We start from the raw sequence: 25284 nt of genomic DNA, 5'->3' as shown, positions 1-25284 counted from the left end.
GACAAGCAATCAGACCACACTGCTCCACAGCCGCTGTACAGAGTAGAGTGGGATAAAGTGCTATGTGTACTGGGTCCCATAAGTGATTTGACAAAACCTCTGAACTTCTTTAACTATGCACGAGTCATCATCTCATATAGATATATTTTTACACAAACCTGCGCAATGAGCAACCTGCTATGTAAAGTGCTATTTGCTGCCTCCAATAACCGATTTTGATCCCGTAGGTCAGATTCCATTTTATACCGGGTTACTTGCCTGTATAAGACAAACAAACATTTTAATGATATTCACAACAATAATAAATAGTTAAAGGATTATTACATAAAAGATCAATGATTAATATGATATTAGGTTTCTTGCAGACAGGAGTAAAAATTAATACAACATGTTATTTTTGAGTACACACATATTACAACACTAGCAACTCAAATCGGGCTTTATGCAAGGTCTTTACTCTTCATTAACAAGCTCCTGGAGTATAAACCTCAGTAAATTAGTACATCCATGTGCAAGAGGCCTAAATTTAAATGATAACGCTTACTGGGAATCGATCTTCTGTACAAACCAACTGTATTGAAACTGAGATTTCTGTTTGTCGGGTTACGCATCACGCACATGGTTGTGCTATTCCATATGCCTCTTCTTCAATTCAGTTTTGCCACACCAATAGCCCCTGCACAGTTTAGCAACTATGCCAAAGTGGACAATAATGATGAGCCTATTAAATTAAGGGATGGCTAGGGGGAGGTGAGAGCTTTCAATTAAAACCAAAGATGTTAAGGACCTGTATGGATAGTCTGCCCAGCATTGGGGAACCACCCAAGTGCACAGAAACAAATTAGATATGACAGCTGCTTTTCAGTATTATAGTTGCAACAAATTCCCTTCCACTGTATGTAGTATATGCATGGTAGAAAAAACGCTCACCACCTTACACATACTATATACATATTGGGCAGAAATATAATCAATGCAAGACCAAAGACTAAGTGTTTTCAGGAGAGCTGTTCACAGGTCAAAATGTTACTGAACATCATGGGTTTGGGTTTCCCTGTCACTGCATAAATGGGTAGGACAAATATATTCAGCCCATTACTCCGATTATCACTCTAGCAATTTGTTTTGGTCTGTACTGTGGCACATGCACAGGGAATCCAATTGATCCAGATGACAAGATAATGTAACTGGAATAAGCAGAAGAAAACATGCCAGGTGGGGATGGAGTCAATGGATTTGAGGGGCTCTGACCTCACATCGCTGGAAGAAAGCCATGAGATGATTGTGTAATAATGTGCAGGTATGCGGCGCTTGGCAAAATTAAAAATGAAATATGACGTCCTGGGCTTTCAGTGGATATATCTGAATGCCTTTATATCATTCAGATTAGGGCTGCAACGATTATTTTCATAATCAATTTGGCCAATTGTTGTTTCGATTGATTGGTTAATAACCTTTAAAAAAGAAAAAAAAGTGGTGTATAAGTTAGTTAACCACTTCCCACCCGGCCAATGCACATATACGGCCGGGTGGGAGCCGTCTACTTCTGATAGGACGTTCAGGAACGTCCATCAGGAGCGGGATCGCGCGCGCGTGCCCGCGCAGCGGCGCGATCCCGATGCGCCCGTGTCACCCGGACACGGTGCATCTCAGATCGGCAGGAGGGCTCTCTGATTGGCCCTCCTGATCACATGACGGCCGTGTCCAATCACGGCCGTCATGTGATGTATACAAACAGCCGGTTGCTAGGCAAACGGCTCCTCCTCTCCTCACACAGAAGTCATCGCTGAGGAGAGAGCAGATCGCTGCAGCCGGCTGATGATCAGTGAGTATGAGCTGTTTTTTACAGCTTTTTACTCACTGATCACCAGTCTAGTGTAATACACAACACACCACACAGTATAAACACAGTCCCCACATATGTCCCCAAAACATACATGTCCCCAAATAATAAAAACACATGTCCCTAATAATAAAAACACATGTCCCCCACATATGTCCCACTAAAATCACATGTTCCAATGATTATCTGCACACATATATACGTGATCACCTGCACACATATGTACATGATCATTTGCGTACATATGTCCGTGATCACACAAACCAATTATTATACACTTAACAGAATTTTTTTTACCAAAAACATGTAGCAGAATACATTTTGGCTTAAATTTATGACAAAATTTGATTTTATTGGATTTCTTTTCAAATAGAAAAAAGAAAATATTGTTTTCCCCCCAAATTTCCGCATTTTTGCGCTTATATCGCAAAAAATAAAAAACGGAGTCGTGAATAAATACCACCAAAATAAAGCTCTATTTGTGCAAACAAAATGATAAAAATTTCATTTGGGTACAGTGTAGCATGACCGCGCAATTGTCACTGAAAGCGCTAGAGCGATGAAAGCTGAAAATTGGGCTGGGAAGGAAGGGGGCGAAAGTGCCCTGTATTGAAGTGGTTAATATGTAACGTTTTTTTTAAAAAAAAAGGCAATTTATTCTTAAATATCTCTATGCAGTGATAAATATAACCAACCAACTATATGGTTAGGGAACAAAATATCTAATCCACTCTGAGAATACCAGACAGAAGAGATATACTGTATATACTATTAGAGGAGAGATATACGGTATATACACTATGAAAGGGTAAATCAGACTCTGAGATCAATTTTTTTTTATTAAAAAAACAAAACAAAACAAAAGCCATTTTAAACATTCGTTCGATTTTCTCATCATTAGTGGGGTCAAATCAACATTGATTTTCAACCACAGCGACAGGAAAATGTGGAAATAGAAAACTTCTTGGTCAAAGGAAATTTTCAGACAGTGTATGTGGTTTTTGTTCAGAAATTACATTCAATTTTAGAACAGAATGTTAAAAACAAGTGAAAGTTTCAAACAGCATTCTTTCATTCAGCGAATGTACAAAGATTTTTCATATGAATATTCTCATCTGAAAATTGATCCGTGTGGTCAGCATAAGGCTCGGTACACACCTATGCAGTTTGCTTTTGATCTGTTTCTGCAGTGCTGAATGCTGTGCTTTTGATTTTTGTGTACGTGATTTTGTTGCGATTTTGCAATGTTTTTGGCCAATTTTTTTGGGCAGATAAAAAAAAAAAAAAAAAAAACACAAATTGCTGCAAAAACGCATTGCGTGCTTTTCTGCAGCTTCACCATTGAAGTATATCGAACCAAAAAAGCACCGTTGTGTTAAAAAAAATAATAAAAAAAATTTCAAAAAAAGCCCCTGACCCTTTCCAAATTTGCAGTGTGTGAAATAAATGCATAGGTATGAACGTGTCCCATAGGAAACAATGTAAATGCAAAAAACACATAGATGTGAACCAGGTCCGAGAGTCCATTCACACAGGGTCAACTTTGGATCCGACGTCAAGTCACTCCAAGTCGCGCTACATGAAAAAAATCAATGTAAGTGAATGGATCCGTCTTAATGCACACTACTGCAGTCATTCCGACTTCAGAAAAGGTTCCTGTACTACTTCAAACTGACTTCTAGGCGACTTGTACCCATAGAATTCAATGGAAGTTGCCTCTAAGTCGGATCTCCATCTATATTGAAGCGACTTTACAGGAAATGTCACCTCTCTAATAAAAACCAGCATGGGGTCCCCCCAAAATCCATACCAGACCCCTATCCGAGCACGCAATCCAGCCGGTCAGGAAAGGGGGTGGGGACAAGCACGTGCCCCCCTCCCTAAACCGTAACAGGCCGCATGCACTCAACATGGGGGGGTGGGAGCTTTGGGGGAAGGGGGGCACCCTGCGGGGCATGCTGGGACTGTGATGTCATAAGAGGTGGGGTCGCTGGGTGGCATCACTCGATGACCACGCCCCATGCCTATATAAGTCGTTGCGCAACTCGCAGGCGGCATTACAGTGGGAGAGAGTGTCGTGTCAACATCAGAAGAAGCGAAGAGGAATGAAGGCGGTGGAAAAGACCAGGGCCACCACTAGCAAAAGAGCAGAAGATATCGGAGGAGCCCGGCAGAAGAACCAGACACTGGGAGAAGAAGGGAGACCTGGAGAAGAGGCCGGAGAGCAGGAGAAGAACCGGACACTGGGAGAAGCGGCCGAAGAGAGCGGAGAAGTCGGAAGAAGACCACCCGAAGCTGCCTAATAACTTACTTTAAAAACCTGTCTAGTGTGTTTTTTATGGACACTTTTTCCCTCAGGTTAATGGGTAGGGGTACGATGTACCGTATACTCATTCACATAGGACGGGGGCCGGATTCCGATAAGCCCCCCACAGGCCCCTGACAACCAACGGCCAGGGTTGTCAGGAAGATTCTCTTGTTCTCATCAACATGGGGACAAGGTGCTTTGGGGTGGTTTTTTATTTAACATTTGGTGTGGAGTTCCCCCTCGAGAGCTGATTGGCTGTGGCCAACCACAGAACAAAGTTGCCTGCCCTGGGGGCGACTTGAAGTCGCGCTGCAAGTCGCCCCAAGTCGAGCTGTGATTCATACGCAAGTCGTGTCCAAGTTGCCTCCCAAAGTCGCACTGGAAGTCGTATTGCCCCTGTGTGAATGGACTCTGAGACAAAAAAAATTAATAAATTTAGCCCTTTATAGTGCAAACAAAAGTAGATAATCACTACTGTAATGGGTTTCTTTTTTCTTTTTTAACTGTAGAACTGTGAAATTAATATTTACAGTAGCGATTATTTGCTCTTTGTGTACTATAAAGTTACTGGTCGATTAATCGATTATGAAATTTATCAATTTACTATTTTCATAATCAATTAGTTGTTTCAGCCCTAATTCAGATATTGTTTTTTAGGCCGGAGATTCTCTTCACAGTAAAAGCAATCAGACAACCACCCATAAAAAAAAAAAAGAAAAAAGAAGGAGGATGTAAATTCTGTTTAGGTACAACCGTCCACGCAATTGTCAGTTAAAGCGATGCAGTGCCATATCGCAAAAAATGGCCTGGTCAAGACAGGGGTTAATTCTTCCAGCGCGATTCGCGCATGCGCAGTAGGGAACCGGGAAATGAAGCCGAAAGGCTCCATTTCCTGATTCCCATACCCAAGATGGCGGCGGCAGGACCCGACAGGCGACCTAGAGATCGGCTTCGGGTGCCGACATCACGGGCGCGCTGGACAGGTAAGTGTCACTATTTTAAAAGTCAGCAGCTGCAGTATTTGTAGCTGCTGGCTTTAAAAAAAAAAAAAAACGCGGAGTCCCGGTGGACTCCCGCTTTAAGGAGGATTTTTCTAGGATGAGAATCCAGCCTAGAGATTCCAGGTAGTTTACAGTTGTGACCAAACTGTGGTTTAGACCTGAAATTGAACGATCTATTAAAAGCAGGTCGTCCAAATAGGCTAGGATCGTTATGCCTTGAGCCCTTAATCTGGCTAGAGGAGGTGCCAGAATTTTTGAGAAAACTTGTGGTGCTGTGGCTTGACCGAATGGCAGGGCCACAAACTGAAAATTATGATTTTCTATTTTGAAGCGCAGAAATTTCTGGTGAGCGGGAAATATTGGCACGTGGAGATATGCATCTTTGGTATCAATAGAAGCCAAAAACTCCCCTCCTTGGAGGATGGCAACAAGCGCCCGGATTGACTCCATGCGAAAGGACTGGATGTTCAAGTGCCGATTCAGATCTTTGAGATCTAGAATAGGTCTTATTTCTCCGTTTGGTTTTGGAACCGTAAAAGGGTTTGAATAAAAACATTTGCTCTGTTCCTCTAAGGGAACCTCTGATATCACCAACTTGGATAACAGATGATCCAGAGCTAAAAGGAGAGCCTTCTTCTGTCGGTCCTTGGGAACATTTGACCTTAGAAACCGAGGAGATGGAAAATCTCGTAACTCTAGTGTGTAACCTAGTGAAACAGCAGAAGCCACTTATCTGTCTCGACATTGTTCCTGCCAGATCCTTGAGAATTGCAGGAGCCTTCACCCCACCCGAGTGAGTGGGGGCGCCCCTTCATAAGGAGGCTTTAGGATTCTGTTTTGTGGGCTTTCTGCCCCAAGATCTCTTCTGACCTTGGTGCCGCCCTTGGGGTTTTCCCCTTGAACCTGATGGTTGAGGCCATCGAGACTGCCTAGAGGCTGATGCCCCTGGCACAAAAGAAGCACGCTTATAAAAAGGAGAAATGTTTGAATTTCTTCTTTACTGGTAAAAGAGAGCTTTCACTATTAGAGATCTTTTGTAGGTATTTATCCAAATTATCTCCAAATAACCGTTCACCATAAAAAGGGAAGCTAGCCAAGAGCTTTTTACACGGTGCTTTGCGCTGACCAACTTTTCAGCAATAGAATTCTGAGAGAATGCACTAGTCCAAGCATAAGCCGTGAGATTTGAATGATAGAATCCCTCATAGCATCTACTGTGAAACATAGTGCGTCTGATACATCAGCGCAATGTTGGGCCTGTTCATCAGGCAAAACTTTAAGCATCTCCTCAAACTGTTCCTTAATGGACTGGGATACGCCAATTGCGGCTGTGCTACTGAACTTGCTAAAGCCATGTGGCTTTAACAGAGCATTATCTATGGGACATGTGTTATTCACCCAGGCAATCGCAGCATCAATTGCTGGAACCCCCCCATTTCTTATAGAAGTGTGGAGAATCTCTTAGGAGGATAATATTGTTTATTCGGATGTTCCCATTCAGCATACATAAGCTTCCTTAGCCATGCATGAATAGGAAAGGCATCCTCAGATGGAGGAGGTTTTAATGATCCTAATTTTAGAGGTGGGATCATCAAAAAAGGTTGAAAGAAGCAACTTAGTAAGAGAGAGCACAAGCAACCTGTCTTGTGAGGTTACTCCTTCTATATTAGGATCCTCCGAAGAGGATAAACCAGTATCTTCCAAATCTTTTGGAAGATCTACCTGATCCCCAGCATCCTGAATCTCCAAAAGAGGGTCTTGAGCACTAGATGGGGGATCTGCTACTTTTGACCCCCCCTATGGAGGGATAAAATAGCATCAATCTTCTTTTCCAAACCAGCAATGGTAGAAAACAAAACCTCTTGTGTGAATTATTCAGGGGCTGAAGTGTCTTGCGTGACTGCAATCACAGTTTCCCCTGACGGCTCAATCTGACCGGCCGCAACACTCTCAGAAGAGGATGGTATTCTTTTGGAAATGGTTTTAGTTTGTTGTGTAACCACTGACCCTTTAGAACCCTTAGAGGAGTTCCTGGTCCTTTTGCCACTGATAGCTTTAAAGCACTTAGCAGAGGCACTACCAGCAAAAGAATGTAAACTGCTAGGCTATAGTACAGTGTAATAGCGGCTATTAATCCTAGCCTCTTTACAGTACAATGTGAGAAAGGGAAATGCCTGTGTCACCAAACCTGATCCAGCCAACCGCTTTGCTCGGTCCCTCCACAGCCAGGCAGCAGCTATACACACAGTGCTTAAATTACTTCCTGTACGTGTGGGCGGCGGCTGACGCTGTTAGCCACACCCCCTTACTTTTCAAAAGAACAATTTGGGGGCACAGGAGGAGACCAGAACCCCCTTCTTACTGGAGGATCTGTTGCGGCTGGAGGAGAGGCGAATGAAGGCTTCTGTGCTGTTTCCAGCATCAGGACGGTGAGTACACAAATGCAGCCCCAAGTGGTGACACATAGGCATGACAATATTACACATAGAAGGAGAAATTCCTGAGAAAATCTAATTTGCCTTATCCTCGCAGGAGAGTTTTATCAGAGATAAAGACTCTATCTTCACCCTTCACGGTGGGCTACGAGACCTTTTAGGAAACCTTCAGGAACTGGGGAACTTCGGGTTACCCACAACACTGGACCTGCGACAGCACCCTGCCAGTAAAAACTTTATGGCCTCACTACCAAAAAGTACTGGATGCCAGGGCCCATCTCTCTAAAGAGAAGCCTTCGCAAGCAAAACCTTGTTTCTTTCTTCGGACACGAGGCCCGGGTACCATTCATTTAGCCCATGAAAAGACAAAAGGATTGCTTCCAGTGGAGCTCAGCACAGCACATCTTTTCTTGTGACCAACACCTTAGACACTGGCAAAAAACGAAGGACTCCCAGTAATGGGAGGGGTTATATAGGGGAGTACACGTCTTGCCTTAAGGGCGTGCCAGTGTCCATCACCTGTTGATTCCCATAATAACCCATATAGTAACTACTATGGCTCGGTGTCCCCTGATGTAAGAAAAGAAAAAAAAACCTTTATTTAATTCTAAAATAACTTTGTAATGCTTTGTGCCAGAAACAAAATTTTTGTGTTATTATAAAAAGTAAAAATTCTAGAATAAAATTGACACTTTATGTACAGCAATGCTGACCCAAGGAGAATTTACTTTTTTAACTTTTTTGTCATTAGATTGCATTAAAAGTAATTTTTGCAAGAAAATATAATCTAAACAAAAGCCTTGCTGGTCTCGAACAGAAAGATTAATTGGGGGTTGAAAGCAGATTTGGTATGCTCATGTTGCCGGCTGTAAGGTCAGCCTGTTAACCACTTGCCCACTTGGCACTTAAAGCAGAGTTCCACCCATTTAAAAGTCAGCAGCTACAAAAAGCGTAGCTACTGACTTAATAAATCAGACACTCACCTGTCCCACAGTCCAGCGATGCGGGTACAGGAAGCCTCACCCCTCTTTCCCCCTCTCTTTGCAGTGCCAGCATTCTAACTGTGGATGCCCGGCTGTGGCTTCACAGCCAGGCGCACACTGCTCATGAGCGAGCCACGCTGCAAATTGCAAGGCAACCTTCTGGATCCTGTGACATGTCCTAGAAGATTGCGTGGGGGGGGGGGGGGAAGAGGGGATCTTCCTTCCGGCACCAGGGGAGGAAGTGGAAGCTGGGTGCCTCTAAAAAACAGGGTACCCGCTCCCCCCCCCAAAAAAAAATGATATGCCAAATATAGCACGTCAGGGGGTCACCAGCACTTAAAGCGGAAGTTCCATTTTTGGGTGGCACTCCACTTTAAACCCCCTTTCTAACCAGTGAACAATATAAAATAAAATAAAAATAAAAAATCGCGCTGAATGTTGAAAAAAACAATGAAAAAGAAAACCAAAGCAGCTGCCACATGCAAAGTGCTAACATGTGTACCCAAGTGTGGATGAGTGCAGATGTGAATATACAAAGCAAAAAACATGTAAACATGTAAAAAAAAAAACTTTAAAATGCAATGGACCACATACGCTCTGTGGTCCATTGCACTTCAAATGTTTTTTTTCCCCATTCCAGATCAGAACATTCAGCACATTTGGACTTTATTTACATGTTGTTTGCTTTGTATATTTATATCTGCACTTATCCACACTTGGGTACACATGTTTATTAACATTTTCATAAATTTTACTTTTCTCCTTCCTAACTAGACCAATTTTCAACTTTCAGTGCTCTCACACTTTGAATGACAATTACTCATGAAATTTCTGTCCTCCCCGATCCGCCCCACAGAGTATTCTTTTGGTGGCGTTTGATCACCACTGGATTTCTTATTTTTTCGCTATAAAGACAGACAAAATGTAAAGAAATGCATTTTTCTTCGTTTTGGTTATAACAATTTGCAAATTAGTAATTTTTCCTCTTAACTTTTGGCCACAATTTATACTGCTACATAATTTTGTTAAAAATACCCCAAATAAGTGTACATTATTTGGTCTTTGTGAAAAGTCTACAAACTATGGAGCCAATCTCTGAAAATTGATCACACCTGATATTCTCATTTTTTGAGACACTAACAAGCCAGGACAGTAAAAATACCCCGCAAATTACCCCTTTTTGGAAAGTAGACATTCCAAGGTATTTAGTAAAAGGGATGGTGAATCATTTCCCATATTGTTTCAAAATACATTCTGCTACTCCTCCCGAGTATGGTGTGAGACTTTTACACAGCCTGGCCACATAGAGGCCCAACATGCAGGGAGCACCATCAGGTGTTACATAGTTACATAGTAAGGTTGAATAAAGACACCAGTCCATCCAGTTCAACCTGAGTGGGTGTCTACAATTGTCCCTATCCCTGTACGGGGGGTGAGGTCGGGGGGTGGTTGTGCGATTCTGGGAGTTATCTGAGTGAGCTGTGGCTGTTATTCGGCTATGGCCCAGTCTGGTTAAAACTTGCTTACTATGAAAGAAAAAAAAGGAAGAGGGTTAATTCAAAATAAAATAATATGAATACATAAAAATTACTCACCCACGAGCAAGCGGGACAGTTTTCTTAAAAGGAACAGTTTTTTTTCTGTAGATTAAAAAAAAAAGAGGAAAATGGCTTTACTAGAATGGCAATCTACAAGTGTATTCCCAGAATAGGTTTTCTTTATAGTGTAAACTAATGCAAGTCCCTTGGTTCAGACACTTAAGCCCCATACACACCATCAGATTTTCCCCTTCAGATTTACCAAAACCAAATAATATGGAGGTCAAACCTTAGGAGTTTCAATGTGTATGCAATCAGGCAGGCCCTTGCACTACATGGTTTTGGTAAATCGGAAGGAAAAAATAAATAAAAAAAATCAGCAGAAAATCTGATAATGTGTATGGGGCCGAAGGCAATTAATACAATTTTTAAAGCATAACTGTATTTTTACATTTGAATCAATCTGCCTTTGTACTGGTTTCCTGTAATGCAGTTAGCCACTTGCTATAATGCTATAGCAATACAGGGTTTCTAACACACAGATTTTGGTGTTTGAAGTAGAGAGCATTTACCACAGGGAATGGGGTTGAGCTGTACGTCTCAAGTTTCCATGTCTATAGAGCAGACTTCCAGCAGTGGATCAGGTGCGACAAAAGAAACTTTCTGGTAAAATGTACACTAATATAATGTGTACACATCAGAGGAATACAGAGTTTTGCTTTCAGTTCTACTTGCATTTCCTCCATAGAGTTTGAAAAAAATAAATCACTGCATGCAGGAATGTCCAATTCCTATCGTACTGAATGTCCCGGGTGCCAAGCAAGAAGTTTTTTTAAATTTAGCCCTGCTGTGGGCAACGGTTTAGAGTCGATTGTTGGCTCTCTTGTAAAAGCAATACCAGCGGCTAAATAGCCGCTGGGTCACTTTTAAAAGCAGTGGGAGAGGCCGCCCCCGCCACCAGGACACCCTATTGACCAGCTGGCAATTTCGCCAGCTGATCACAGAGGCAGACAAAGACTAGGACAATAGAAAAAAGGAGGCAATGAACATACATCACCCACTTTCCCATAAGCCATTTTTAAGAATGGAAAGCATTTGATCACACCAATCAAACGCTTTTAAGGGCAGGAGGAGGATCTGTGGTCTTATTAACTCCAGATCTCTCCATAAAGAGTACCTCTCACAAGGGATATTTATATTCCTTATAGGACAGAATTTTTTAAAATAATATATATATATATATACACACACACACACATATACACACACACACACACATTACAGCGACAATGCAAAAATAAAAATCAATGTGTACGTTTGCGCAAACGCACGCATTGGTCCCGCAAACAGCGATCATCCCCATACATGAGAGACATCACCACAATCATTAGTACAAGACCTCCTGTAGAAATCTAAAGGTGTAACCTGTAAGGGCTTTTAAAGCATCGCCTATAAATAGTAAAATTTAAGGACTTTTCTGCCGTTGCACTGGCGTGACAGGTTTAGTAACCATTTACATGGCGTAACATCTTTTATATATTTTACCAAAAAATTGGGTTATGTATTGCATTTATTCATTTTTTGATGCAAAAAGGTGCATTTTTTTCCAAAAACATTGCATTTGAAAAATCACTGCGCAAATATCATGCGACATAAAAAAATTGCAATGCCCACCAATGTATTCTCTACGGTTTCTGAGATGTATATCTGCCTAACAATATCAATCCTTCATATTTTCCAACCTGGGAATTTTTTTTTTATCATGATAAAGTAAATTATCATAAGGGATAAGTAGATTGGGACCCCAATTTAATCCCTTGGACAAGTAGAATTTTTAATAATTTTCACACTCCTGTGCATGGTAACGTCAAAACCTAAATTCAAATGTAAAGCATGGCAGAGAAAGTTTACTGACAAAGAGCAACAGCGTTGTTAACCTGCTGTTTGAGAAAAACAAAAATAGATAGTCAACAGGATAACACTTGAGACTTTTTAGCCACTTAAGGACCAGAAGATTTTCCCCCTTGATGACCAGGCCATTTTTTTGCAATATGGCACTGCGTCACTTTAACTGACAATTGTGACATGTTGTACACAAACATAATTGCTGTCCTTTTTTTTCCCCCGACAAATAGAGCTTTCTTTTGGTGGCATTTGAACACCTCTGGTTTTTATTTTTTGTGCGATAAACCAAAAAAAAAAAGAAAAAAAAAAAAGAGAGACTTAGTTAGACTTACCGGTGACGGTATTTCTAAGAGCCTTTCAGGACAACCCTGGAGAGAGCGCAGCTCCGCCCATTTTAACAGGAAACACTTGCAGACCTTTAAATCCCTCCTCTTCCACCATGGCCTCAGTTATTGTGGCCTCCGGCATTATGGAAAATAAAGCACAGAAAAAAACAAAAAAAAACAAAAACACACTAAAACTACCACGATACATACTTATCCCAATTCTAAGCTAGAAAAAAAAGGGAGGGAAAATAGTGGTTGTCCTGAAAGGCTCTTAGAAATACCGTCACCGGTAAGTCTAACTAAGTGTTTCTCAAATCGTCTTTCAGGACCACCCTGGAGAGGATTACCGAGAAGCTTACCCTAGGGTGGGACTACTGCCTGCAGTACCTTCCTGCCAAAGGCCTTATCCGCAGCTGACATTAAAGCGGGATTCCACCCTAAAGTGGAACCTCCGCTGATCGGATCCCTCCCCCCCTCCGGTGTCACAATTGACACCTTTCAGGGGGGAGGGGGGTGGAGATACCTGTCAAAGACAGGTATTTTCACCCACTTCCGGGCATAGACTCCCGTGGGAGTCTACGCCATTTCCTGCCCTGCCGCGCTGTCTGCTGGGACACACACGGGTCCCAGTGACAGCGCAGAGATTTTCTCAGCTGCCGGCATCGCTGGAACCCGGGACAGGTGAGTGTCCATTTATTAAAAGTCAGCAGCTGTAGTATTTATAGCTGCTGGCTTTTAATATTTTTTTTTTGGTGGGATCCCTCTTTAAGTCCAATCTGTAGTGTCGGAGAAAGGTCGAGTAGCTTGACCACGTGGCCGCCTTGCAGATCTGATCAGGCGTAGCACCTGCCCTCTCGGCCCAGGAAACTGCCATTGCTCTTGTGGAATGAGCCGCAATCCCTGCGGGAGGTATTACTCCTTTAGCTCTGTAGGCCTCTGTAATTGCCCCTCTGAGCCACCTACCCAGAGTGCTTTTGGAGGCTTTTTCACCCTTACGAGGGCCAGAAAAAGACTATGAACATGGCGTTCGACTTTCTGAACTCTTTGGTGACTGACAAGAAAATGAAGAAGGCACCTCCTTACGTCCAATGTATGGAAAGCTTCCTCACCTGCATTAGCAGGAGCCGAGGAGAATATAGGCAACACCATTTGTTGAGAACGGTGAAGATTTGAGGAGACCTTAAGAAGGAATGCTGGGTCTGTTTGAAGGACTACCCGATCTGGAAAGATTTTCAGAAAAGGCTCCATGATTACCAAGGCCTGAGGTTCACTGATTCGCCTTGCTGACGTAATGGCCACCAAAAAGATTGTTTTAAGAACAAATTTTTTCAAACAAGCATCTTGTAAGGGTTCAAACGGCACTCCCGTGAGACCCTGCAAAACAATAGATAAATCGCAACTGGGAAAACTTTTGACAAATACTGGCCTATTTCGTGCCAATGCTCTAAAAAAATCTTGAAATTAGAACTTCTCTAGATAGAGTCTGTTCAAAATAAACTGAAAGAGCCACCGCTTGAGTTTTTAAGGTACTGGCTGCCAGTCCTTTCTCCATTCCATCATGAAGAAACTCGAGGACCGAAATGACACTCTTCACCTGGAAGCCCTTGGAGGTACAATAGGAATTAAACTTCTTCCATACCTTCTGGTATATGGCCCTAGTCACCTCTTTCCTGCTTGGAGTAGGGTTTTTACTAACTGGTCAGATAAATCTTTTAGAAGATCTTCCTCAGAAGCCAAGCAGATAGGTGTAGACGGTCTGCCTCTGGATGAACCACTGATCCTTATATTAGAAATCCTCCCTGAACGGTAGTTTCCAAGGAGGCTCTGAGGACAGGTTTAGTAGCGTTGCGAACCAAGGCCTTTTTGGCCAAAACGGTGCGATTAGGATCAAACTGGTCTCCTCCTCCCTTAATTTCCTTAAGACCATCGGGATTAGAGGGAAGGGGGGGAAAAGCATAACACAGGCGGTAATGTCATGGATGCGCTAGAGCATCTATGCCTAAGGCCTGGTCTTCTCGGTGAAGACAAAAGAACCTGGGGACCCTGGCGTTCTGCTGACTGGAGAAAAGGTCTACCTGAGGGAGCCCCCACCTCCTGGTAATCATCAGAAAAACCAGTCTTCTGCTGAGCAGATCGGCTAACAGATTTTGGGAGCCCTTCAGGTGAATTGCCGATAAGGAGGCTACATTCTGTTCTCCCTAACATAAAAGCTGATTGGCTAGATCCATGAGACCCTTGCTCCTGGTTACCCCCTGCTTTAGGACATATGCCACCGCAGTCATATTGACCGAGAGGATCTGGACATAATGTCCCTTCACCAGATGGTAAAGGGCTAGAAGGGCTAGAAAAATGGCCTTGAGCTCTCGCCAGTTTGACGATCTCTGGGACTCCGCCTTGGACCAAGTTCCCTGGGCCGTTAGACCATCCAGATGGGCTCCCCAACCCCAGGCACTTGCGTCCGTTGTTAGATGTTTGTCTACCGGAAACATCCAAGGTAGGCTTCTCGTTAGATTGGCTGAATCCCTCCACCAACACAGAGCTCGTCTTACCTTTGAGGTAAGTTTGATCTTTTCCTCCAACAAAACCTGGTGAGACCAAGTTCGTAGGATACACAACTGAAGTGGCCCGGAGAGGAACCTGGCCCATTGTACCACTGGGATAGAGGCCGTGAGAAGCCCTAACACAGCCATGGCTGAGCGGACTGAAACGGCATAATATGTTTGAAGTGTTTTCACAGCCATCTGGACTTTTCCCAACTTTGCCTGCAGTAAGAAAACCTTCTGCAGCACAGAATTGATTACGTATCCCAGAAAGGTCACCTCCTGACTCGTTTGACTTCTCCGGGTTGAGGAGCCAACCTAAATCTCTGAGGTGTACCTGAGCTACTTGCAGGTTTGTTAACAACTGCTTCCTGGAGTCCGCAAAAAAACAAAAGGTCGTCTAAATACGGAAACACAGGAATCCCTCTCAACCTTAGAGGCTCCAGAACTTCCGCCATGATCTTTGTAAAGGTCCTGGGGTGAGACCAGAGCCCGAAAGGCAGGGCCCTGAACCGAAGGTGCCAGATCGATGTCCCTAGGTTGACTGCCAACCGAAGGAAGCGTTGGGAAGCCTGGGCAATCGGGACATGTAGATAGGCATCCCTCAGGTCTAGGGATGCCATGAAGCAGCTTGGGGTTACCAACTTTGTTATCGAATGGATTGTGTCCATTCGAAAGTGTTTGTAGCAGATTGACCTGTTCAAGACCTTTAGGTTCAGAATCAACCGGTACTTTCCTGAGGGAGTAAAAACTTTGCCCTTCCTGATGTCTTGGGACCTGGCCAACTACCTCCTGCTGGATCAGATCCTGTAACAGGTTCGTCATTGCAGAGGCTTTGTCTGGATCTTTCGGAAGGGCCGTAACATAAAACCTGTTTGGAGGGGGCTCCAGCAACTCTAAACTCTAACTCTGGGCAATAACGTTCCTCACAAACTGGCTTGAAGATGTTTTGTTCCACTGCAGGAGGAAAGCAGACAACCTCCCTCCTACTGGAACTGGACTGTCATTTGCTTTTTGAAGATGGCTCGGAGGGGGATCTGAAAAGAACCCCTCCTCTACCCTTATCCTTTTGGGGGCCCCAATGGCTTTTATTGTCCTCACTACCCTTTCGGGGCTGCTGAACAGCACGAAAATTTTTTCCTAACTGCCTGTTTCTTTTTGGCATGGAAAGCCTTCTTTTTGTCCGCTGTTCTATCTAGAATCGTTTCTAGGTCTGGACCGAAAAGAAGATCCCCTGAGAAGGGTAGGCCGCACAGTCTAACCTTAGAGGCTGTATCACCTGACCAAGTTTTAAGACAGACCACCCGCCTAGTGGAATTTACTAGGGCCGAAGATCTGGCAGCCATCTTGATGGACTCGGCCGAAGCGTCAGCTATGTACTTTACAGCCTTCAAGATCAACGGAAAAGACTCTAGAAGATGCTTCCGGGATGTTCCTGTCTCAACGTGACTTTTTAGTTTCTCCACCCAGCATTTAAGATTTCTAGCCACCACTGGATGCCATAGCTAGTTTGAGGCTAGCTGACGCGGAATCCCAGGCTTTTTTCAAGAGGGATTCTGCCCTTTTGTCCATTGCATCCTTGAGGACCCCCATGTCCTCAAAGGCTAAATCAGTACGGCGTGCCACCTGCGAAAAAGCGGCATCAACCCGTGACTTTTTGTTCCAAACTTCTGAGTCATTATCATCAAAAGGAAACCGCCTTTTCGAGGATTTGGAAAGGAAATGAGCTCTTTTCGGATACTTCCACTCCCTTTTGACTTCAGACAGTTCCCTATGGACTGGAAACACTCTAGACTTGGTGTCATCCAATCTCTGGTACATCCTGTCATGAATTGACAACTGGACCTTCTCTTCTTGGATATCCAACGTTGTGTAAATTGCTTTCAGAAGATCGTCCACTTCCTCAAAGGACAATTTATACTCGGAACTACGGCTGTCAACCTCCTCTTCCACCTCATCCTCAGAATCCCCGAAGGAAGAGTGCTTGTCCCCTCGTCCCCCGAGTCCAAATCCTCCCCAAATTTGGAGGTAGATGCCCTGGGACTTGGTGGTGGTTGCTGACTACTGGCTGGACCCGAAGGGTTCTGGACCAGCAGTGTCTTAATGGCGCTCAGGGAACTTTCAAGCTCCTGAACAGAGGAAAACAGGTCCTTGTACTGTTGAGAGGACTCCTCCTCAACCAGCTCCTTAATACATGATCTGCATAAGGTTTTTGGCCAAGATTCACGCAGTGGATTCTTGCATGAGGGGCATTTCTTCTGGCCTGGCGGGTTTGAACGTTTCGGTTTCCCCGAGACAATTTCCTAAAAGACAGATGGACAAAGTCTTACAACCACTGTAACCGCCGATAACGCCAACCAATCACCAGCACACAGAAGAAAACACCAGCCCTCAAAGCCACCAGTGCCACCACCAGATGACTACAGATCCAAGAAAAAAAATTACCTTGGAAAACTGTAGTGGCAGGCACCCCAAAAGGAGGCAACATAAGACAAAAAAAAATTTACAGCTCATAAGGAGAAGAATAAAGAGCACCATTGTGTCCCTCTTACCTGGGCCTGACCGGTGCCTGCCTTCACCGATGCTGACGAACCCTCCATCATGCAGAGAGCGCAGCAGGGACTAAGATCAACAGCCGGGTCTGACGTCACTACGCTGCCCGGAAGCGGAAAGCACCAGTCGTAAAGACCCGCCTCCGAACCCCTGCGTTCCAAACGACCAGAACCACTCGTCGTTCTGCCCGAACAGGAAAGCCGCGTCACTGGCCGCCGCGTCATCCGCCTGCCAGAGAGAACGTCCGGAAGCCTACCAGCACGGACAGCAAACAGAGCTCCGGACGTTCGGACGCCTCGACCTCCTGTCGGCCATTGCTCCCCTGAGCTGGAAAAGGTTGGAGGCTCCGGAGCGCCCACCGATCGTACCAAGAGGGAGCTGGGATGGTCGTACGAAACACCTCACCGAGGTAAGGCCTTTCAACTCCACCCTGGAGAGACACAGCCCCATGGTTCCCGCAAGTGCTACCACCATGACGGAGGAAACACAATAACTGAAGCCATGGTGGAAGAGGAGGGATTTAAAGGTCTGCAAGTGTTTCCTGTTGAAATGGGCGGAGCTGCGCTCTCTCCAGGGTTGTCCTGAAAGGCGATTTGAGAAAAAAAGAAAATTTTGCAAAAAATAAAAAAAAATTATATTTGTTACTTTTTTGCTATAAGAAATAGCAAAAAAAAAAAATCATCTAAATTTCTTCATCAGTTTAGGCCAATATGTATTCTACATATTTTCGGTAAAAAAAAAAAATTGCAATAAGCGTATATTTAATCGGTTTTCACAAAAGTTATAGCGTCTACAAAACAGGGGATAGATTTATAGCATTTAAAAAAAAAAAAAAAAAAAAAAAAAACACGAATGGAGGTGACCTGCGATTTTTAGTGGGGCTGCGACATTGCGGCGGACAGATCGGACACTTGACACTTTTTTGGGACCGCTGACATTTATACAGTGATCAGCGCTATAAAAATGCACCGATTACTGTATAAATAACACTGGCAGGGAAAGGGGTTAACACTAGTGGTGATCTAGGCGTTAAATGAGTTCCCAACCGTTGGGGGGGGTGGGAGGAGTGTACTGACTGGAAGAGAGAGATCACTGTTCCTGATCACTAGAAACAGACGATCACCCTCTACTCCCCTGTCAGAATGGGGACCTGTTTGTTTACATTGACAGATCCCCGTTCTGGCTCCGAGTGGTCACGGGTGGCAGGTGGACATTGCGCACCTGCTATAGTTCTTAAAAGAGCCGATGTACAGCTACGCCGATTTGCAGGAATGACCTGACCTGCCACAGTATAATGACAGCGGCTGGTCGGAAAGTGGACAGGCACTTGCCGACCACTGTTAGCCTCAGCCGATCTGCGCATGCGCTGTGTTGATGTCACACATTTTTTGACAGAACACCATCTAAGAAAAAAGAGCTATGCACATTCTTTTCTTTGCCTATGATGAGAGGGGGTGTGTGCGCGACTTTGTTCCAATCAGCTACCTTGGCTGTATTCCAATGATCCACTACCAGTGGTAACCAGGAAGAGAAAAATAAAAATAAAAAAAATTTTTAAACACGAAGAGCACTTTCTAAAGGATATATACAAATGAAGAGAGCGCACACACACATACACACACACTAAAACACACACACGTAAAACTTATATAGGGAGATTTGTTTCATCCCTGTGTATCATCTGAGGCTGTTCACTTCACTGGGTAAATGTAGGGTTTATATCCACTTTAACCACTTGCCGACCGCCGCACGACGATGTACGTCGACAGAATGGCACGGGCAGGCATATGGGCGTACCTGTACGTCCCTGCCTTCCCGCGGGTGGGGGGCCCGATCGGGCCCCCCCCCGGTGCCTGCGGCGGTCGGTATTCGTTCGGGAGCGATCCGGGATGAGGGGGCGGCCATTCATTCATGGCCACCCCCTCGCGATCGCTCCCGACGAATGGAAATGCTCCGTGACATCACTTCCTCTCCTGTAATGTAAACACAGGAGAGGAAGTGATGTAATCTCTCCTCCGTGTCGGTATTTTTCGTTCCGGCACCGAGGATCGGTGAGTTGCACCAACACGACACTACACAGTAGAACATGCCAGGCACACTCACACCCCCCCTTCACCCCCCCAATTACCCCTGCCCCCCCAGTCACAGTGACACCAATTGCATTTTTTTTTTTTTGCATTGGTGTCATTTGTGACTGTAATAACTGTTAGGGCAGTTAGGGTTAGCCCCCTTTAGTTCTAATGTACCCCCCTAACCCCCCCAATAAAGGTTTAACCCCGTGATCACCCCCCGTCGCCAGTGTCACTAAGGCTGGGTTCACATTGCAGCGGTTTATGAGAACGGATGTGATTCGCACCGCACTGCAGTGCAAATCACATCCGATCTCTGTGCGATTCGAGTTCAGCCATACAGATAGTATGGCTGAATTCGCGCCGCACCCGCCGCAAATTCGCACGGGACCCTTTTTTTGGTCCGCAGCAGAATCGGATCGCATGGGTGTTCACACCATGCGATCCGAGTTTGCAGATCGCACTGCGATATGTGAACTGATCTGGGGGTGTCATTAAAATTTCACTGACACTCCCAGCAGTTCGCATAGGGCAGTGTGAACTGCCGCCGGGAGGCATGCGATGCGGGAACCCGCCGCGGATTCGTGGCGTTCCCGCATCGCTCCAGTGTGAACCCAGCCTAATAAGCGATCATTTTTCTGATCGCTGTATTAGTGTCACAGGTGACGCTAGTTAGGCAGGTAGGTATTTAGGTTCGCCGCAGCTTTTTATAGCGCCAGGGACCCCCATATACTACCGCATAAAGCCCCCTGATTGCCCCCTTGTTAACCCTTTCACCAGTGATCACCATATAACTGTTACATGTGACGCTGGTTGGTTAGTTATTTTTTTATAGTTTCAGGGCACCCGCCATTTATTACCTAGTCTCACTAGTGTACCCCTAAATTTAGGGGTGTCTACTTTCCAAAATGGGGTCATTTGGGGGGGGGTTTGTGCCATCTTGGCATTTTATGGCCTTCAAAACTGTAACGCCCTTAGAAAGCCTGAAGGCGGTGCTTGGTTTTCGGGGCCCCGTACGCGGCTAGGCTCCCAAAAAGTCCCACATATGTGGTATCCCTGTACTCAGGAGAAGCAGCAGAATTTATTTTGGGGTGTCATTTCACATATGCCCATGGCATGTGTGAGCAATATATCATTTAGTGACAACTTTGTGAAAAAAAATAATAAAAAATAAAAGTTTGTAATTTTCCCGCAACTTGTGGCAAAATATAAAATATTCCATGGACTCAACATACCTCTGAGCAAATAGCTTGGGGTGTCTACTTTCTAAAATGGGGTCATTTGTGGGGGTTTTGTGCCATCTTGGCATTTTATGGCCTTCAAAACTGTAATAGGTAGTGAGAAGTGAAATCAAAAATTTACGCCCTTAGAAAGCCTGAAGGCGGTGCTTGGTTTTCGGGGCCCCGTGCGCGGCTAGGCTCCCAGAAAGTCCCACATATGTGGTATCCCCGTACTCAGAAGAAGCAGCAGAATTTATTTTGGGGTGTCATTTCACATATGCCCATAGCATGTGTATGCAATATATCATTTAGTGACAACTTTGTGTAAAAAAAAAAAAAAAAAAATTTTTTTTTTTGTCATTATTCAATCGCTTGAGGCAAAAAAATAAAATATTCAATGGGCTCAACATGCCACTTATCAATTTCCTTAGGGGGTCTACTTTCCAAAATGGGGTCATTTGGGGGGGGGGGTTTTGTACTGCCCTGCCATTTTAGCACCTCAAGAAATGAGATAGGCAGTCGTAAACTAAAAGCTGCGTAAATTCCAGAAAACGTACCTTAGTTTGTAGATGTGACAACTTTTGCGCAAACCAATAAATATACAGTTATTGACTTTTTTTTTACCAAAGACATGTGGCTGAATACATTTTGGCCTAAATGTATGACTAAAATTGAGTTTATTGGATTTTTCTAATAACAAAAAGTAGAAAATATCATTTTTTTTCAAAATTTGCGGTCTTTTTACGTTTATATCGCAAAAAATAAAAATCGCAGAGGCAATCAAATACCATCAAAAGAAAGCTCTATTTGTGGGAAGAAAAGGACGCAAATTTTGTTTGGGTACAACATTGCATGACCGCGCAATTACCAGTTAAAGCAGCACAGTGCCAAATTGTAAAAAGACCTCTGGTCATTGACCAGCAAAATGGTCCGGTCTGAAAGTGGTTAAGGCTGCATTTATCGACGCAATGAATCCAGCAGCAAGAATCTTCCTGTAGCTGGAATCAGCACCTGTGTGTGGATAGCTGTGCTTCCAGCGATTACTTACAGATTACTTACAGTGATCTGGGCTGGACACACTGTGTGCAAATCACTGCAACTCTCCGGACATCAATCCCAGCCCCAGGAAGCAATAGATATTGCTGCTGGCTTTCACGGCATGGCTAATACAGCCTAAGTGAATACAGCATATGCCAATACAGTCTAATTCAGCCCTGAAACCCTGTGATGTAATCTGACAAGACATCAAAAAAATATGTCAAAACAAAATGAACTTTAATAAAAGGAGTGGGCCACTGGCCCCCGGTCTGTGGTGAGCGTTTAAACCAATCGTTCAGCAATGACATGGCAATATAAAAACATTTGTTGGAGGAGAGGTAAAAAGGGCTTACAATTAAACTCATCTAACAGTAAACCATCAACAATTCTAATATAGAACAGTAGTCATTTGTAATGCCTACCCACTGATGCCATCTTTATTCATGGTAAAATCAGGAATGGTAGATGCAAAAGCAATGTTAGGGTCCTTGCTGTAAAGTGGAAGAACTGGTTTTGGAGGACAGGTTTTCTTGGCACAAGGTATAAAAATGTCTAAAGAAAAAAAAAAAAAAAAATATTACAAACTCAGTGAAGAATCATTAGCATCCTAGAACATTTCAAAAATAGTAATACAAGAACATAAGCAGTACATATGCAAAGGAGTTGGGCTGCTGTAAACCAATGAGATAACAACTATGGTGCAGAATCTGCAGTCATAGTTATTGTGGATTTTGGAGAGGGCAAAAGGGTTCTCCCTAGGGTTGCACCGATACTAGTATCGGTGCCAATACACAGAGTATTTGCACAAGTATCGGTACTCGTGCAAATACCTCGACACCTGAAACCGATAGTTTCAGGCACGGTTCTTTGAGCTGTCAGTGGATCCCCTCCCCTGTTAACAGCTGAAGTGTTAAAGTGGTTGTAAACCCTTACAAACCACTTTGACCTACAGGTAAGCCTAGATTAAGGCTTACCTGTAGGTCCAAGAAATATCTCCTATACCTACACGGTTTAGAAGATATTTGCCGGAAGACAGGCACCGCTGTCTACGGCGCATGCGCCATAGACAGGGGCACACAGGCGCACTGAGTGTGCTGCTGTTAACGGCGATATGCCGCGAGTGGCGGCTCCCGTGCGCATACGCAGGAGTGACATCATCGTGGCTCCGTCGAATGACAGCGCCGGAGCAGCGAGACCCACCAAGAAGATGGAGGCTCCTTACACAAGGGGACAGCGGTGACTTCGCTGGCTCCTGTGTCAGCTAAGTGACACATAATGGACTACTATGCGATACATAGTAGTCCATTATGCTTTACCTTTGCAGGGAATCAAAGAGGAAGTAAACCCAGAAACATTGTTTCTTTTTGTATCCATTTATTCATCTGCAGATCAAAGGGATGAACAAATGTTCCTCTCTTTAGCTCCCTATTAATCCTTAATTTGCTCAAATCAGCCTTAACTCCCTAATCTCCTCTATTTAATAATTTTCCTGCTTTTTTTGGCTTATGTCTATTTTAATAAATGATAAACAATTAAAACTTGTTTTTGTTTGGTTTGTTAGTGAATATTTTTATACATCTGTATTAACATATTTCACATTGAAAAAGCGCCAAAAAAAAAAAATCATCAAAATTCTTTCATTTGTAAAAAAAAATAAAAAAATAAAAATAAATAAAATGTTTCAATGCTTCGTACCACTGCTGACAGCTGATTTGAAAGCAAAACATTTGCGGTAGGTATCAGTAATTGCTATCGGAGAGTACTGATTGTGGTCTGAAAGTGGTTAAAGAGATAAAACACCAAACACATGTGAGACACCTGGTGGTTGAAGGTGCTATTACCTTAAAATCACGAGACTACTGGGAAAGGGGATCATTAAGCCTGCCTGCCAATAGGAAAGGGACACATACCCTCTGGGCAGAACTTAGTATAATTTTATGATCTTAAGAGGATATTTAAGAAACTGGAAAGATGCCATGAGGGCTAAAGGGGAGAGAGCTCAGGGGGAAGCTTAGGGACCCCCCCTGAGAAGGGACACTGGAAGACTCCCAGACAACTGACCCTCATGCACCATGCATGAATACACATTTTTACATTCATGAAGATCCCTGCTCCTTGGATCTCGGAGGTCACACAAAGTAATTCCTCTGTAAGAGAATCTAGGTTGAAAGCCACGGCAGCCATCTTAAAATTCCTGGTAACCAACAATCCACACTAGTAGCCAATCGGAATGAGTAAATGTATATGTTTATCATCTCTTCTATGTTTTCTTAAATATTGATTTTTTTTGAATATTCTGTTATTAAAAATATTTCTCCCGAATAACCGCCTGTTAGATTTTTCTCTAAATGTAATTTTTCATTATAAATTTCTTTTTTTTGCATAGATGCCAATTTTATTGACAAACTAATGTCTAATTTATTTCACATTGTTAACCACTTACTTACCTGCAGTATAGTAACAGTTGGACGTGTGAAATACAGACATTCTGTTTAATTGTCAATTATCAAAAAAGGTTATTGATTCTACCGAGAAGTGATAATGGTGATGATTAAGTCCAAAGTACGACACTCCCATTTTGAGGGTATTTCCATTAATTGTCAAATGATCAAGTAATGCAATCTGTATGTTAATTTCATGTAAATATTCGTTTTCTGTCAACCAATAAATGTAACTATTTTGTATGATCACTTGTCTCCGTGAATACGTTTCACATGTATAGACTGTGTCATATACCGTATATACTCGAGTATAGGCCGACCCGAATATAAGCCGAGGCCCCCAATTTACCCCCAAAAAACTGGAAAACTTATTGACTCGTGTATAAGCCGAGGGTGAGACATGGCTGTCCATCCCTGTGTGTCCGTCCATCCCTGTGTGTGTGTCCGTCCATCCATCCCTGTGTGTGTGTCCATCCATCCATCCATCCATCCCTGTGTGTCCGTCCATCCATCCCTGTGTGTGTATCCATCCATCCCTGTGTGTGTGTGTGTGTATCCATCCATCCATCCGTGTGTGTGTGTGTGTGTGTGTGTGTGTGTGTGTGTGTGTGTGTGTGTGTGTGTGTGTGTGTGTGTGTGTGTGTGTGTGTGTGTGTGTGTGTGTGTGTGTGTGTGTGTGTGTGTCCGTGCAGCCTTGTGTGTGTGTCCAGCCTACCTGTGTCCCGAGCCGCCGTCGTCCCGTGCCTCCTCTGTCCCGTGCCTCCTCTGTCCCGTGCCTCCTCCGTCCCGTGCCTCCTCCGTCCCGTGCCTCCTCCGTCCCGTGCCTCCTCCGTCCCGTGCCTCCTCCGTCCCGTGCCTCCTCCGTCCCGTGCCTCCTCCGTCCCGTGCCTCCTCCGTCCCGTGCCTCCTCCGTCCCGTGCCTCCTCCGTCCCGTGCCTCCTCCGTCCCGTGCCTCCTCCGTCCCGTGCCTCCTCCGTCCCGTGTCGTGCCGATGGATCGCCGCTCTTCTCGGCGGCCATTCTACGATTCAAAAGCTGCGCCTCCGTCCTCCGCCTGTGATAGGCGGAACACTCAATTTCCCAGC

The 25284-nt window shown here is 44.1% G+C and overlaps 1 protein-coding gene across 2 annotated transcripts in view; it reads right to left on the bottom strand.

Annotated features, from left to right (window-relative positions):
• The window catches only part of KNSTRN (kinetochore localized astrin (SPAG5) binding protein), a 79751-nt gene that overhangs the window by 42448 nt on the left and 12019 nt on the right, over window positions 1-25284 (bottom strand). Inside the window, exons 3-5 of one of the 2 annotated variants that reach the window (XM_077464880.1) lie at window positions 22182-22311; window positions 10166-10210; window positions 159-258 (exon numbers count right to left, since the gene is read on the bottom strand). In XM_077464880.1, the coding sequence (XP_077321006.1) occupies window positions 159-258; window positions 10166-10210; window positions 22182-22311 (275 nt within the window). The remainder of the gene's footprint in view (window positions 1-158; window positions 259-10165; window positions 10211-22181; window positions 22312-25284) is intronic. The other variant, XM_077464881.1, reaches the window with a different exon arrangement.

The sequence above is a fragment of the Lithobates pipiens genome, unplaced genomic scaffold (assembly GCF_037356315.1).
Source record: "Lithobates pipiens isolate NorthernLeopardFrog02 unplaced genomic scaffold, aLitPip1_a1.2 Scaffold_30, whole genome shotgun sequence".
Taxonomy (NCBI): Eukaryota; Metazoa; Chordata; class Amphibia; order Anura; family Ranidae; genus Lithobates; species Lithobates pipiens.
This window is presented reverse-complemented; position numbering and strand designations above follow the sequence as displayed.